At 43.1% G+C, this 17,039-nt stretch overlaps 1 protein-coding gene across 3 annotated transcripts in view; it reads right to left on the bottom strand.

The window, feature by feature from the left end:
• Napepld (N-acyl phosphatidylethanolamine phospholipase D) overlaps positions 1–16,779 on the bottom strand; it is a 34,445-nt gene extending 17,666 nt beyond the window's left edge. Inside the window, exons 1-2 of one of the 3 annotated variants that reach the window (XM_004839722.3) lie at positions 16,417–16,779; positions 3,905–4,214 (exon numbers count right to left, since the gene is read on the bottom strand). In XM_004839722.3, coding sequence (XP_004839779.1) covers positions 3,905–4,214; positions 16,417–16,625 — 519 coding nt within the window. In that variant the 5' untranslated portion in view covers positions 16,626–16,779. Of the gene's footprint in view, positions 1–3,904; positions 4,215–16,079; positions 16,357–16,416 lie in introns of those variants that run through there. The other 2 variants (XM_004839718.4, XM_004839721.4) reach the window with 2 other exon arrangements.
• Positions 16,780–17,039: the final 260 nt, after the last annotated feature.

Genomic DNA, 17,039 nt, shown 5'->3' with positions numbered 1-17,039 from the left:
AATATACCATGATATAAACAGCATAATATATAATTGCCTTATATATAATCATACTGTTCTCTTTTCAAACAGTTTGAAGTTGTGGCTTAGTTATTAAACACTAGCCTCCCAGTGTCTAACAAAAACAACATCCAAAATCTGGATTAAGTTCTGAGTTGAGTCAACAATATGAAGCAGGTGTTCATCCTAATGTGGTTTTTGGTTTTTGTTTTGGGAAGTGTAGAACCCTATCACACTTGGGAATTAGTAAATGTTAATCGTGTCTGCAATTTATTTAGAGGGCTTAAACACAGAGTTGCAGTTATCCCTAAAATAAGAGAGGTTAACACACTTTTGATATAGTTCTAGGCTTTTGTTAAAAACGAGGAAACAAAACATAGATAAGAGATCAGAAATAAAATATGAATTGAAATAGTATGAAGGTGTCTTTTCTGTCTTTTTTGGGGGGGGTACCGGGATCGAGCTTGAGTCCTTCTGCTTGGGAGGCAGGCAGCAGAACCACAAGCTAAATCCCCAGCCCCTCTTTTATGTCTTTTATATGATGCCAAATTTGTTTTTAAGTGGTATGTTTGGAGCTATGGGTTCTCCCTTTGCATTTTTTAAACAGTTTCTTGCCTTTAAAAAAAAAAAAAAGAAAAGCAGCTTACATATCATTATAGAAGACAGCCCCACTTCTGCTTCCTTATCTGCTTTATTCTTCTTCATTGCACCTAACATTTTTTTTTTCGGTACCAGGGATTGAACTCAGGACCTTGCACTTGTGAGGCAGGCATGGTGCCACTGAGCTAAATCCCTGGCACCTAACATGTTTTAATATATCACATAACTTACTCGTTTATTTTGTTTATTATTTCTGTGTTCCACTATAGCAAAGATCCAGGAAGCCCTATGTCTGTGGCTCTAGCATGTAATACAGTATGCTCAGCACACAGGAAGTGCTCAGTAAATACTAGCTAAATAAATGAATGAATGAACGGTCAGGCTTAAGAAGATCAATAAAATCCATGAAGTATAACAAAAGGTAGTGTACTGGTCATCCTTCCCATTGTTGGCACAAAATCCCTGATACCAACAACTTAACAGAGGACAGGTTTATTTTGGCTCACAGTTCCAGAGGTTTCAGTCCATGGTTAGTGGGCTCCAAAGCAGAGACATCATGATGGAAGGGCCTGGTAGAAGAAAGCTGCTCAACTCAGGTGCCAGGAAGCAGGGCAAGTTGGAGAGCCAGAGAGGAAGAAGCCAGGGACCAGATATAGTTCCCTAAATCACATTCACATGACTCACTTCCTCCACCTAGAACCTACCTCCCAACAGCCCATTTAGCCTTGAACTCATTAACCCATTGATGAGGTCTGTGCCTCACAATCCAGTCACCTCTCCAGGAGTCTCTTAATATAACCAAGGTGACAATCAAGATTAACTAGCATAAACCAGGCACAGTAGTGCCCACCTGTAAATCCAGCACCCTGGTGGCTGAGGCAGGAGGATCACAAGTTCAAGCCCCAGCTCAGACAACTTAGTGATTTAGTAAAATCCTATCTCAAAATTTTAAAAGAGGCTGCTATGGAGATAGCTCAGTGCAAAAGCCCTGGATTCAATTTCCAGTACCACAAAGACAGGAGGGAAGAAGAAAGGGAGAGATGGAAGGAGGAAAGGAGAGGGAGAAGGAAGAGGAAGAAAGAAAAAGGAAGGACAGAAAAAAGGGAGAGAGGGAGGCAGCAGGCAGTGAGTGGACATTCTCATAGAAATGGACATGTGATCAAAAGGGCTCAGTATCCAAAAGAGCTTCAGAACCTTGGCTTGGTGAGTCCTCAGAGATTCAACTCGGTTTCTCCACTACCTCTCAAACCACTAGAATGGACAGATATACTTCTGCCCTCACATAGTCACTCTTCAAAATGAAACAAAACTAAAGATACCATTAATAACCTGTGTACATTTAGAAGCTGTGGCTCAAACTCCAGGAAGAAATTTACCCACCTACACAGCCTACCCACCCTGGCCTTCTGCCCTAATGCCTCATCATAACCATGTTTGTCTTCATAAGAGGTTCAGCAGAAGGAAAAAACAGAAGCGTTCTTATTCCTGTGTCCTTCGCTCAAAGCTGAAAACATAAAGTTTCATCTAACAATGTGCTGCCTAAGATGCTTACAAATACATATTATTGGACTAGGGGTGCAGATCAATGGTAGAGAGCTTGCCTAGCATGTGCAAGGCTCGGGGTTTGTTCCCCAGCACTGCAAAGAAAAAAACACATATAAGTAGATATAGCTATCACATTAATCAATTCAATAACTGGGATTAACACATTCACGGTAGGGCTGTAATTCATGTGTCTCGCTGCCAGGCAGCTCCAATTTGAATTAGATCATTTCCAGTGATACATGCATACCTGTCTCATCAGATTATACCGCTTCTCAGGGGGTCTTCGATTACAATAATGCAAGAAAGGCATTGATTTAGCAGACCAGATGTCATCATATTATATTCCTTAAGGAAAACATTAAAATGGCATAAACTAATTGTAATGGCACATTAACAAACTAATGTGTGGCACAGAAGCTGTAAATGCATATTACACACACCAGCAATGGGGTACTTGTAAGAGTTCCACGTTAAAATTTAGAGGGTTTTTTTAGAGTTTTAATTAACTATTCACAATAATTTAATAAACTATTCACAAATATAAGTAAATTTGTTTTAATTCAATGAAATTAATTTGTTGATTATTATAATATTTTAATTGGTATGAATAGTATTAATATTTATTACTGGGCAGTAATCTTTGAAATTCAAGCAACTAACTAGATTCAGTCCATTTATAGACTTTTTATTAATTTTATTAGTAAAAAGACCAATGAAAGTGATTAGATCCGTTTGTACCACTGGTGGTAGGGACTGCCCCATAGGACAGTCATGCATGTACCCCGGGGGTTCAAGCCCGCAGCAACGAAGCAATACTATGAATATTCCTAGCATCAAAGTGATATGAGGCTTTTAACACCGTCTCCTTGCAAGAAAAATAAGCACATTCACCAAGGGAGCTGACACTAACACCCACAACCCCACACCCACCCTGCCTCTTCCCCCTTCACCCTGAGCCTCGGCTCACAAAGCCTGGTTCCCTATCTCTCACCTTCCCCAAAGCCTGGCAGGGCAGGGGCTGGCAGGGAGAAGAGCCCACAGAAGATGGTGGGAGGCTCAGAGAGAGCATGAGGAGGAGGAGATGCTACCGTACTCACCTGCCCTTGCCAAAGTTGAGGTCGTTATCTAATACTCTCTATGCCAAATCTTAATAAATTTCATCCTAAGTAGAGCTAGAGCATTTAAAGGCCAGTAACCTCGACTTAAGTTTTCAAGGTCTGGAAAGATCATTTGAAGATTTCTTTCAGAGCTTTGGCAGCTTTCCCTGAGGATTAAAAGCCGCACCTGGGCCATGCTGTACCCCTCACAACACATATTCCAAGCGTGCATCAGGTCACTACTTTCTGGGACATGCCAGGCACTCTGTCACCTTCATGACCTTGTTCATGCCATCACCCTCTGGGAAACCATCAAAATACTTAGCCCAGTGCGAACACCACCTCTTTGGAGAAACTCTACCCAGCACTGCCAGTCAGAATTAATTACTTCCTTCCCCTTACCTCGAAAACACACTGTCCCCACCTCTGGTTTCCAGCACATCAGAGCAGATCACTCAGATGTGTACTGCACTGCTGCAGCCAGAACCTGAGGGCACAGGTGCCACCATTCACACTGTGTCTCCCCATAACCTACACAGCACCTCCTCACAGAAAGGGTTCAGGTAACCCACTTCAGTGTCTAACGCAACTCCAAGCGGAGCCAAGTCCTGAGTATTCAGGACCACATACTACACAGAATGCCCGCACGGTCAAGGGGTTACCTCTTTGCAGCTCGGGACGCTGCTGTGATTCTTCTCCGTGATCAGCCACTTGAGAGCGTTGGAAAAGGACAGATTCCTCCATGTGGGCCACGGGTTAACAAACCTCCCATCTTTGCCCTTCTTTGATTTAGTTACATCTTCCTCTAGTCTGTAATCCAGCTTGAAGCTTTTCTTGGACAACTTAGAAGAATCACTTTCACCAGAATCCTGTGCTGAATTTTGTCCTTTTTGTACCGCATCATCAGGGCACTGGCCGCTTGTCATCCCTGACTCATTACTTTCATTTTCATCCATGTCCATTGGTGAAGAACTGAAAAAAAAAGGGTAGGGGTGAATTCAACATAAAAGCATTCAGACGTATCATGTAATATTTCTTGGCCAATAAAGATTTCCCCTAACTTTATAAAAACACTACATCTCTATTAGCCCATACTTCCTTCCCGTAAAATACAGTCTGAGTCTACATACTGCGTCCTAATTAGAAAAGATGTCTGCCCTACCTATTCCCATACCAGTCAAACCTTCCAAACTCCTCAGCTTGACCTGAATACAGTGCTCCCCGGTTCCAAGACAGCATGAAGATGGAGATGCGGGCAGCTAGCAGGAGTGGAGAGGAGGAAAAGGCATCTGTGCGCACCAAGCACTGTATGTGCAGCATCCCTGAACCCTCAGAAGCCTCCACAGACGGTCAGTGCTTCCCTGTGGGAAGTGGAGGGCTGGGTAGGGTAAGTTATTTGCTTGAGCTATAGCGCCTGCTCAGCTCCCTTTGGCCCGGGCCGCTCCCACACACAGTGCTGCCCAGCGACAGTGAGGGCTTCACTCCTGTCAGCTTTGGTTCCACATCTTCTGCTGTGTATTCCCCACACTACACACTGCTTGCTCTAGAGTTTGGGGAGGTTTCAGTTCAATGTACGTGTTCCTCCTGGGCTCTGTTCTTTCCCTTTCTCCCCTGGTCAGTAATTTCTATTTAACCTCCACTGTAGCCATGAAAATATTTGGCTTTCTGTTAGTGTGCTTATTTTCTTAGGGTTAGAAAGTATGTTAGGCGTTCACATTGCATTTAAACCAACTAAATGGAAACCAAATATTTAACAGACTAGGAAGAAAATGGAATTCATAGCAGATCAGTTCATACTCTTAATGCATTATTTATCATGTTTGTGTGTCTGCAGTCCTGTATAGTTCACAACATAGGCTACACCCAACCCTTCTTATTTTAAGACAGGGTTTCGTCTCAGTACATTGCCTACGCTGGGCTCCAAATTGCAATTCTCCTGTCTCATCCTCTTGAGTAGCTAGGACTGCAGGTGTACACCACCATGCCCAAGTCTTAACTGAATCACTCAAAGTAGATAGCACCTCATCAAAAGATGCTCGGGGAGTGACAGGGAGAAGAGGGGGGAAACAAAATAAATGAGAGTGAATAATGAAGTTAAATCAGGAGGTTAGATCGGATTTAGATGGCGGAAAAGTCTGGATACCTGGAGGGGAGGAATAAAATGGGAGGGGTCAGAAGTAGCCACACCAACAGTCAAGGTGGGTTTCCGACCTAGCGAGTCTGAGGGTGAGTTTGAGATCCTGAGGAAGCAGGAGCCAAAGAGGACAACCTCACTGACACCCACAGAAACAGACAGCCCCAGGGTCGAGGCTGCTCTGAGTGGTGACAGTGAACATGAGACCAGAGAGGCCTGGAGAGCAAAAGGAGCGGAAAATGGATCCAGTGATCTCTTTTCTTCCTAGAACAAGGATTTCAAAACCTCAGTGCTACCTCTGTGTTCTTACCTCCCACCCAACATGGGCTTGAGGGCTCTCTACCAAACAACCATCCTCTCTGAAGACCTCCCCATCCCCCTGCACAAACACACAAAATCATCCTCAGGAGCATTTTTACGAGCAACTCTGACATGAACAACCAAAACAAGAAGGAAAGCCCTCCATGGGCTTCCAGAAGCTCGAAGTCCCTGCATCTCCTCTGCTCCAAGCACACAGCCTTTGTCTATTCTCTTGGACGCAGCATGCTCCTGCCTGGGGACCACTGAAGGCTATCATAGGCCTGGGCCTATGATTTTTTAGCATCTATGAGATGGGAAGAGGGTTGTGTGGAAATGAATAGTGACAGCTTATGCACTACTGTGAAAGACGTCAAGTGACACAAAATGATGCTGCTATGAACCACTATCTCATGGAAGGAGCAAAAGCATGTACCCTGAACCCCAGATCTGGACAGGTTCTTCTGGAGGAAAGTAGTGGAAGGCCACCAGGTGAAATATGCACAGTGACAGGCAGGTGGCCCATGGAGACACACAGTGCCTGCCTGGGGTCAGTTCCGTGGGAAGGCTCCTGGCAAAGCCAACCTTCAGGTCCCTCTACAAGAGGAACCAGCCTCAATCTCAAGAGGGACATCTGTGCACAGCAAAGCCAACATGACGTAAGCCAGAAATGAAGACCAGTGAGCTACAGGTAGGATCCTGACATTAGCTCACTACCTTTGAGCCTTTCAGGTTCAATCTGTTACCCACAGGACAACATAAATTCCATCTAGTAATTATCAAGCACATTTTCTGCAGTTCTCTGGAGATTAACTGCTACTTAACAGCAAAAAAACTGAGCCCTTAGGCCTCTAACCAAAGAGAGGTCTGAGCTGTGACATTTGGTGTACACAAGTCAGCCAAGCACAAATATTTTATTTCACTAACTGCACACAGGGGCAAAACGCTTTCCAAAAAACAAGAATTCTCAATTTAAAAGCAAATGTTTCATGCTCTCCTTCTTTGACATTTAGGATGTGCCAAGTCCTTAGAATTGAAAGTACTGCTTTATCACTTAAAAAGTTGAAGGAAAAAATCACAATAGTTCAACATTTGAGTATGTTAGGGGTTGCAAGGTAGTCATACATTATGAAGTAACAAATCAGCATTCCCAGAGCAGACATTTAATAAATACTAATTGAGCAGCTTATAATTACAATAAACAAATCTGGAAAGTATGCAGACTTTTTCAGCTATCTCTCACTGAATAATCATAAATTCACAATTTTATATTTGTTTCCTTATCTTTATGGAAGAGAAGAAGCTTTGGGATATTGCTGTTGTTGGGGGGTGGGGGCGTATTTATTTGTTTTTTGAGACAGCCGAGGCTGGCCTCACTGGGACTCGGACAGAAGCATAGGGATCCTCCCACCTCAGCCTCCCAAGCACCAAATAATGAAAGGGGGAATGTTCTGTGGGAGGCATGCACACAACACACATCACTAAGAAGTTTATTGTTTACCACCGAATTTCCTTTTTAACTCATTGTATTGACTTGGCCAGTTTTGCTAAGAAGCTAGAGAAAAACAAAGCAAAGAGAAAGTTATTATAAGTACCTAGGAGGACAGTAAACCAAAATTATGATGCCTTTTTTTGGAGCAGGGATACTAGGGCCTTCACACTAAGTTACATCCCCAGCCCTTTTTTATTTACTTTGAGACAGGGCCTCACTAAGCCGGTAAATTGTCCAGGCTGAGCTTTAATTTCCAATCCTCCTGCCTCAGCCTCCCAGAGTGCTAGGATTACAGGCATGCAAATGATAAGTCTTAACAGCAAAAATACATGAATGTACATACATTGCTTATACTTAGACATCCATACCCATAATATAAATCCATATATCTCACCGATCAACATATTTTCAGAAGAGTGAAAAGAATACCGGTGGGGAGGCCCCACCACTCACTAGAGGTGTTAGCCTGGGGAAGGCAGCCCAGCCTCTCCACACTTGGGTGGGGCTGCTCATTAAACACGTCCCTGAAAGCCTGTACCTGTACCGAGCAAATGACCCAGCGGGGTGAGTGGCTCAGTGCTACTCAAATGCCAAATGTTATCTTTACCATGATTTATGCTGAATAAAGAGTACATGAAGAATGAAACCTTTGGATCCAATTGAGTTGTTTTTCAGATAAATAGTCTAAGAATATCAGATAGAGTTAAAAGCCTAGATTTCTGAAAATTTTCCATTTTTCTTTAATAATTTTTATGCAACAAAACACCATGAAAGTATATGTTTATCTTTTATAAAAATCACAGTAATTTGTCTCATAAAGTGCTCATCTGATTATTATAAACTATTACTCATACAAGCACTCATCATAAAGCACTCATCTGATTATTACAAAATATGACTCATACAGGGCCGGGGATTTAGCTCAGTGATTCTGGCGCCTGCCTCGCAAACGCAAGGTCCCGAGTTCTATCCCTGGTACCAAAAGAAAAATTACTCATACAAACAATTCACAAAGGATGCTAACTAGAGGCAGGATTGGGGGGGGGGGGTACAGGGGATCGAACTCGGGACCTTGCACTTGTGAGGCAGGTGCCAGAACTACTGACCTAAATCCCCAGCCCCAAAGGATGCTAACTAATCAACAGCACAGAAGACTAAATAGAGTTTTGAGAGGACTGAATGCAAAATACAATTAGATTCTTTGGGATAAAAATTTGAGAAAATGTTCTCATTCAAAAAGTAGTCAAAGATAACACATGTTCAAAAGCTATGAAAATTCTTAGCTATTAAATAGAATTCAATATATTGAACTAAAAGTCATTTCATGGGCTATTAGCAGATTTTAAATCACCAAATTCCATAAACTTCCTCTATAATAATAAGTTTTCCTATGTGTAAATAAATAAAGCTTTAGATAGAATTAGAAACAAGGTATACAACTGCCTTAAAAACAAAGCACATGGTGGCACATGCCTGCAATCCCAGCATTCAGAAGGCTGAGCCAGGAGGACTGCCATGAATTTGAGGCCAGACAGGCTACACACTGAGATCCTATCCAAAAAAAAAAAAAAGCTATTTTTTCTTTTTCTTTTATATTTTAAAGATTTTATTAGATTTTATGCATTTACTAATGTTTATAAACCTTAGATCCAGTTTTTACATTCTTTATTAATTTTTATTTTATTTTATCCCATTCCTCCCTCAAGCCCCCTCCTCTCCCTAAGTACAGAGCTTTGTTTCCATTTTTTCTTCTATTTTCACTTTTTTCTTGTCCCTTTCTTCCTTTCTCTCTCCCTCCTCCCTTGTTCCCCTTCCCATCTGAACACTTTCTTCCCATTTCCCAACATCCATTATACATCTCAGTCCTTATTTCCACATTCAATTTCTCATACCAGGGAAACAATGCAGTATTTAAACATTTGTATCTGATTTATTTCACTTAAGAGTATGATCTCAAGGTCCATCCATTTAGCTATAAATGTCTGAAGCTCATCCTTCTTTATGGCACAGTAGTACTCCATTGTATAAAAAAACCCCACATCTTCTTTATCCAGTCTCCAGTTGATGGGCACTTGGGCTGTTTCCAACATTTAGCTATTACAAACTGTGGTGCTATAAACATGGGTATGCATATATCACTGTGGTATGATGCTTTTAATTCTTTTGGGAAGATACCCAGCAGTGGAATAGCTGTGTCAAATGGGACCTCTAGTTTTAGGGGGTTTTTATTGGGGTTTTTTTGGTATCGGAGATCAAACCCAGGTCCTCAGCTTGTGAGGCAGGCGGTGGAACCACTGAGCTAAATCCTCGGCCCTCTAGTTTTAGTTTTTTGAGAAATCTCCACACTGATTTCCACAATGGTTGCACCAGTCTACACTCCCACCTGCAGAGAAGGGTTCCTGTTTCCCTACAAGCTCTCCAGCATTTGTTACTGGTTGATTTCATGACAGCAGCCATTCTTTCTGGAAGGAGGTGGAATCTCAGCATTGTTTTAATTTGCATCTCTTGAATGACCCGTGACCTTGAACATTTTTTCATATGTTTACTTGCTGTTTCTAATTCTTTATCTGAGAAGTGTCTTTTTATTTCAGATGCCCATTTTTGCATTAGGTCTTTAAATTTTGGGGGGGGTCTAATTTTTTTGAGTTCTTTATAATACTCTAGATAATTGTCAAAAGAGGCTATTTTTAAAATACCATTAATAATATACAACCTGAATGGCAACTTTGGAAAACATGCATAAAACATTTATTGAAATGACACAGTTATCCCCTTTAATTCCTTAATAATGACAACAAAGTATAGATTTATTTCTGACACAATAATATCAAAATGATATACAGATTTTAAGTAGTTGAAAAGGTTTGCAAAGGAAAGAAGTCTGACTCAGCTGCTGTCTGTGAAACTTGAAAACATATCTTAATATGCTAGATGATCGTAAATGTTCATTTACTATTATTTTTGAGGCCAAGATTTCAACAAAATGTGGGTGCTTTTCTCTCTACTGTTTCTGTCTCAAAAGAAAGAAAGAAAGAAAGACAGATAGACAAGGAGGGAAGGAAGACAGGAAAGAAGGCAGGCAGGCAAAAGTGAGAGATAAAAGAGAACAAAGTGAAGCTGCTTTGTAAAGCATAACCCATGAAGAAGAGCAGTGAGAAATAAGTGTCTTCTAGGCTCTTGGACTGAAAGAACAGAGAAAGAGAAAAACAGCCCCGTTTCACTTGTTCTGCCTTCAGCTCTGGTTCCAGTTTTTATTTTATGTATTCTGTAGCTTTTCAAAAGCCCTTTAACATTGTGGAATCTCACTTTCATTCATCTGTAAGATTCGAGGACTGGGCCAAACCTCTAAAATTTTAACAATCCTCGGCTGCACCAAGCACCAGCTCAGGCCACGGGATCCCTGTCCCCTCTAACTAACTGCGCCTGGGCCCTGGCAGCCCTGCAGCAGCTCAAGTACTGCCACATTCCCCAGGCCGGACTGGCGAGGGATTCTCATGTCAGAACAGGAAAGTTATCTACGCAAGACAGTGTAATTTCACAGGTTTATCAGGCAGACCAGGAGGTTTTTCGGGGCATGAAGTATTTCATGACAAATAGATACAGACAGCCACTACACATCCAGCCTTGTAGGAGTCTGGATATAATTTATGAGAGACTCCACCTGAAGTATTGTAAAGTCATGTTCAACGAACACTGCTTGAATGCCTACTTCATCTAAGTGGTAGTTCTCCAGAGAGGAGCCCCTGACCTCCAGGATTAAAAATCCGTTAGAAGAATCCTAAGAAACCCTACATATTCGGGCTTCCTACCACGTTTGTAAGCATCAGCTCTGAGCGAAGATGGTATTTAGCTGTTAGGAAAGGGCCTTTCCAAACCCACAGCCTGATTTCTCAGAAGAGCAAGGAATCCTCTTCCTTGCATACAGAGTGGTCACACTGACAGTGACAGTCCTGAGACCCCAGGGGTTAGCGACGCTGAAAGACTCGTAACCTTCTGAACGGAGCCAGCAAGTTAAAGGCCTTGAGGTCCACAGAAAGGGCCACGGACAGCAAGAAAGTCACCAGAGAGGTCACAGTGCTCTCTGCATTTCTGAATGAAGAGGCAGAAGGGCAGACTTGTTACTCTGCCCTGTGTTCCACGCATGGGCCATCTTTTGTGAGAAAGTGGTAAACGACAAAAACAAACAACAAAAACAAAAAACCAACAGTTTTCTCTACAAGCAAACAAGGCCAGGCCTCCTGGGGCGGACACTGCTCAGCCATCTCCTGCCCCTTCAGGCAGTGCGAGGTTGGGTGGGAGCGCCTGGAGGCCACCCCAAAAACTCAACAGAACCTTAGGTCCAAAGAGACTCTGAGACCAGGGTTCAATTCAGTACTCTGTGAAAGCTAAGCAGGAAATACCCAGTAAATTATAAAAGCGTAGTAAAAAAATGAACATAATTAAAATATACTTGACTTGGTTATCAAGGAAAACCACATTACTAGGAAAAGTGCATAAGGGATTAAATATATTTTTAAACGTACATTTCCCAATTTGGCCCACTGTCTTCCTAAGCCTCGGTTTCATAATTTTAGCCCAGTGCTGGGTGCACAGTAAACCCTCAGTAAATGTAAACCACTGTTTTATCATGCTCTAAACACCTTAATAAAGGTTAGAGGAGTAGGTATACTATTTTAAAATTTCTACACTAATGAGATATGTGGCTAAAGGCAATGGCACGAATAAACTGAAATGGAATAAACTGTGGGATGTGTTTTTGTTCTTCTCTTTGAATAAGAGAAAGCCTGGTCTTGCTGGAATTCACACAAATCTTAAAACAAATACAAAAGGACAACCCTTGTGCAGAATTTCTACTGGGCCCCACCAGAGGGCTCCTGTGGCTTCACCACCCTGCTGAGTTCACCAGAGGCTCTCGCTAACCTTGACAGTCTCTGGGTTCTGAAAATAATAATCCTCTCTATCCCAATTCCTGCATCTCCCTCAGGGCCCCCAAGACCAAACACTGCCGGCTCCCCACACTAACCCGGCCACTCGCTCGCTCCTAGCACTTTCCCCAGGACCTGCAGCCCCTGGGAAGGAAGGTTTTTTCTTTTCCTTTTTTTTTTTTTCTTTTTTGGTACCAAGAATTGAACTCAGGGCCTCCTGCTTCCCAGGCAGGCGCTGCACCACAGAGCTACATCCCCAACCCTGAAGGAGGTTCTTTTGCTCAAAGGCAAAGTTTTCCCACAGTAACAGATGGAAAAGGTAAAATAGGCCAGTTCCAGATAAATTAGGAGTCACTCAATTGCCCCTGAGGCATTTCAGTGTCCTGCCCAGTTTCCAATGCAAGCGAGCCAGCGACTCTCCTAATCTCAGAGTTCCTCCTCCTCCTCTCTGCAGTCAAAGCAGGGTGCCAGGAAAAGATCTAACCTACAGTGAATCACTGATAATCCTCCCTAGAATATTTCTTATCTAGCTGAGTACAGAGCCTTCACCCTGTGATTCTCGAGGCTGGCTGCATCAGAATTACCTGTGGAGTTTCTTAAACTATACCTGAGTGTTCAGAATGAAACCCTGAGGGGGGGGTTGGGCAGTTCCCCAACTAGTTTTAAACACTCTGTAGGGTGAATCTGATGCGCAGGCAGGAATGACAGACTGCTGTACTCAGTCATTAGCACAGCTGTGGATGAGGCACTTAGGAGGGGTCAAAGGGACTTTCTGGCATCCCTAGCCTGGCAGCTGCCTACAATAAAGCTACGCTTCCTGCCTGTCCCGTGCACACCAGAGAAGTGATGGTATTTCCGAAGACTGCCACACAGTACCAAGACTGAGAAGGTTACCTTGCTGGGCATAACGTTTGATGGGTCACAGACTTGTTCCGCCTGAGTTAAAATTCAACTATGTGCTCCCAAGCAAAAACAATTTTTAAAGGGACTACAATCAGAACACAATATACACACAATCAGTATATATCACATTGTCTTGTACATAAGTGCTCAACAAGTATTTGTGGAATGAACAAATGAAGAACAGGAGTTTAAACTCCTAACTGCTCTTCATGGAGGTATAATTCATTCTTTTTTTAGTTACTTGCTGGGAATCAAATAATAGGAGAAGCAAAAGCAACTTAAGGCCACAGAGAGAAAAGTCAACAAAAAGCATCCCCACTAACTCTATTAAACAGCAAAAATAAACACTGAAAAGTCGTGAGGAATAGCTCAGTAGCTGAACTCTACAGGTAGTAAAGTGGTAGTATAGAGATAAAGACTAGAAAGTGCCTGCTGGAAAATTGACTCTCTTTTCTCCTCAAAAGCAGAACCCCTGGTCTACTTAGGGAATATACACGCAAGGATCGTCAGGTCCACAAAGAGATGTCGACCTTTGGGTAGGGGACCAATGCATCTGGTTCCTAGGCAGTTTCCAGTGTTCCTATGGAAGAAGTGTCAAAACACAGAAAAAACTTACAAGACAAATTATTGCTGTCCTTCAACTATCCTAGCTTAAGGGTCCTACACCCAAAACATGCAAGAATGTGACCAGTTTAAGGAGTGCTATTAACAGTGAGAAAGGTTGGTGTCTTTCTACCCCCAGAACTTCATGCTTGTAACAGAGATGACAAAGCCACATAGAATAATAAACACATTCATTGTTCAACCAATATGTTATTGTCTCTTAATCTAGGAAGGTGCCCAAATTAGATAAACACAAAAATCTGCTGCCCGCCAGGGGAAAGACAGATTGCTCTAGGTAGCAGGCTGAGTTAAGTTTTCAATAGAGGTTTTGAATTACCCTGATCCGTCTCTATGCTGGCCCTGTGCCTCCAACAGTAATGCTTAGTGACAGTTCACAAGCTGTGCCACACTTTAGGGATGTCATTCAGTTTTGTCAGTGACCCACATCCTCCACCCTGGCCTCCTGGGTACCCTTGTCTAACAAGAGCTGAGGCTGCTGGGACTTTGCCCAAATCACTAAAATCTCCTGGGCTTTCAGACTCCTATATTTCTCATCTCTATGATGGAGTTAATAATCTCACACATATTACATCTACAAGTTCAAATAAAAATATATTTTTAAAAACCGGAACTGATGCCAGGGATTTAGCTCAGTGGCTCTGGTGCCTGCCTTGCAAGCACAAGGTCCCAAGTTCAATCCCCGGTACCAAAAAAACTGAAACTGCTTTGTAAATGACAAAGTTATAGTACATGATTCAACCAGTTGGGTTGATAGAAGACTGCCCCTATGACATAAAACCGATATCAAAGGACATATATAATGTGGTATGAAAATCTGTTAATAAATACATAAGAAATGATTATTAAATTCAAAAGACAAACCAAAACATTACAAATTGTAGACAGGTAGAATTCTTCAGTATTATAGGAGTTAGAATAAAATATTACTTGAAGCTTAAGTAAAATCATGAGTGATTTGTTTAAAATGCCAGTTTTATGCATGCCTTCACAGGCCTTCAAGATAAAGGTGTTCTTCAATGATTAATTACGTGCACAGTTCACTTTACTAATACTTCAATGAAACACTTTTACTTGTATGTACTTCAATCCAAAATACCCAACTCCACATAGCCCTCCATATACCCATATTCTTATTCAAATAGAGTAGAAAGGAATGGAAAAACCCACTACATCCACAGCTGTCCACCACTACAAAGACAAAGCAAAATGAAACAAAATAAAAACCAAATACTACTTTTCCAAATACAAACTAGTTCATAAGAATTTGCAGTTCAGTTTTCCAAGCTCACAAATAGCCAATGTAATATCCCTTTCAAACAAACACAGGAGTAGGACTATATCAAATTACATCTACCCTGGTATGGACTGCTTATGTTAAAACACACTTCGTATACGTGGAAGTGGACTAACTTTGAAAGTTCAATTTTGCAACACAGAATTTATGCAATATAATTTGTAGTTGTGAGTGAAAATACTGATACGAGAGCTATACGAAGTTTTTTGTCTCTTGGTGATTTATCGTAATTCTTGTAGCAAGAAATCCTGGGCGATGTTGACAAAATAAAATCTTTGGAAATCAAAGCTATATTTTCAGTTGACTGAGACACGTTTTTACCTCTCATTCTCGCCCTTAAAATTTTATTTTAAATAGGTACATCTGCCCTAAATTCCTTCTTTAACAAACCTAATATTTTCCTGCAGGAAAACCACACTAGGATATAGGATAGTCTTTCTTTTTAAAGATTATGTAACTTCTTTCTAAAAAAATCTCAGTGTCACTAAACTTCAGAAATGGAACTATCAGCTTTCATCTATTAGCAAAGATGGAAATTATTTCTCAGGTTGCCTAAAACTGTATCTCAAGGAGTTATTTTCTGACTAAATTAAGCACTATTATCAAATAGTAAACATTTCATGCTAAACCAAAGTGAACCGGCAAGTCATAATACACACAGAACAAAACTATCTACAGTAAAAGCAAAACAGGGACTAAATAATTTTTTAAAGGTGTTTTTTAACACCTTTCTCACTCCCTGAATAGCTTCCAGATTGTAGTGAAGTGTGATTTTCCTGATTCTGGAGCCCGTTAATGGGTATTTATAACGATCAAGTTCTATCCAGAAAAAAATAGAGTTCTATCGAGAAAGAAAAACTATATACCTTTATCTGAATTCCTGTTCTGAAAAGGCTTCAGTAATTCCTGACTTAAGAAACTCAAGATCACATCACCTCCCACCACCGCTCCCCACCTGCCCCACTTTTTTTGCTCATTTCCATTCTGTAGCTCAGTAAGTACACTTATTTCAAGATACAAGGGGAGAAACCTGTTGGGATGGATTTTCCAGGGGATAAGCACTACAATGAAACAGTCATAAGTGGCCCAAAAGAAGTTGTGGGCCCATTCATTTACACAGGACCAAGGGAAGATACACCCACTTGGGTTCCGGGCAGGGAAGACGCACCTGGTGATCGCAGCAAAGATGGGATCTTAATTCCCAGAGACAGCTACTCTGCCGGAGGGAGAGGAATAAAACTCCGGGCTGCTGAAACGCGGGCTCCGCCGCTCACGAGGTGCGGAAACACAACTGAAGCGCTGCAGCTCAGGAGCGTAGTATCTCCCACAGGGGGCCAGGCTTGGGGACCGCGACACCCACCGGCAGGCGGCGCGACCTCTCGCGGAGCCCCAGCAGCCCGGGCCGGCGGCACGACGCCACCGCCCACGAGACCCGGAGCGCGGTGGGCCCTGGGCGCGGGGCGCCGGCCGGGAGGGGGCGGGGGTGGGGGGGCGCGCTCGCTCACCTGGCGGGGGGGGCGGCCGGGTGCGCGCGAGGGCGCTGCTGCTGCGGCTGCTGCTGCTGCTCTTCCGCCGCAACCCACAGCGCTGCGGGCCACGCCAACCCGGCGCAGCGGGCGGAGCCGCCGTTCCTCTGCCTCCGGCGCTGCCGCTCCGGCTCCGCAGAGAGCGCCAGCAGATGGAGGCAGGGCCTTATCGCCCGCCACCTCGCCATCCTTTAAGGGAGCCGTCGCTGGGGCGCCCCTGCACCGCGGGAGCCCAGGCGGCAGTTAGGTGCGCCTACCCTTTTCCCGGGTCGCACACTCACTGTGACCTTGGCATTTGGCGGGCCGGCCGGCGTTAGTCCCACCCTGGCCGCCGGCCCGCCGCTACCAAGATGGCTGCCCCCTCCGGCCGGCCTGGGGCCATCTTGGTGAGGGCAGCGTTGGGGACGTACCCCCTGGGACTCCCCGGGGGACTGTCGGATTTACGCTCACGTCGCCTGAACTAAATGGAGTCCTGTTCCCCTCGTGGGTCTCCAAGGCAGAGAATCATTGACAAACGTACAGCTTCTAAGGACAAAAGAAACTGAACAGTAGAAATTGAATATTAATGGCAACACTCCCTTGTCGCTGTGTTCGCTTTTTTT

Source organism: Heterocephalus glaber, unplaced genomic scaffold (assembly GCF_053883595.1).
Source record: "Heterocephalus glaber isolate CG9 unplaced genomic scaffold, H.glaber_assembly_v1.0 deba00000676, whole genome shotgun sequence".
In the NCBI taxonomy this organism is placed as follows: Eukaryota; Metazoa; Chordata; class Mammalia; order Rodentia; family Bathyergidae; genus Heterocephalus; species Heterocephalus glaber.
The sequence above is the reverse complement of the archived record's forward strand: the minus strand, read 5'-3'. Positions and strand labels throughout refer to the sequence as shown.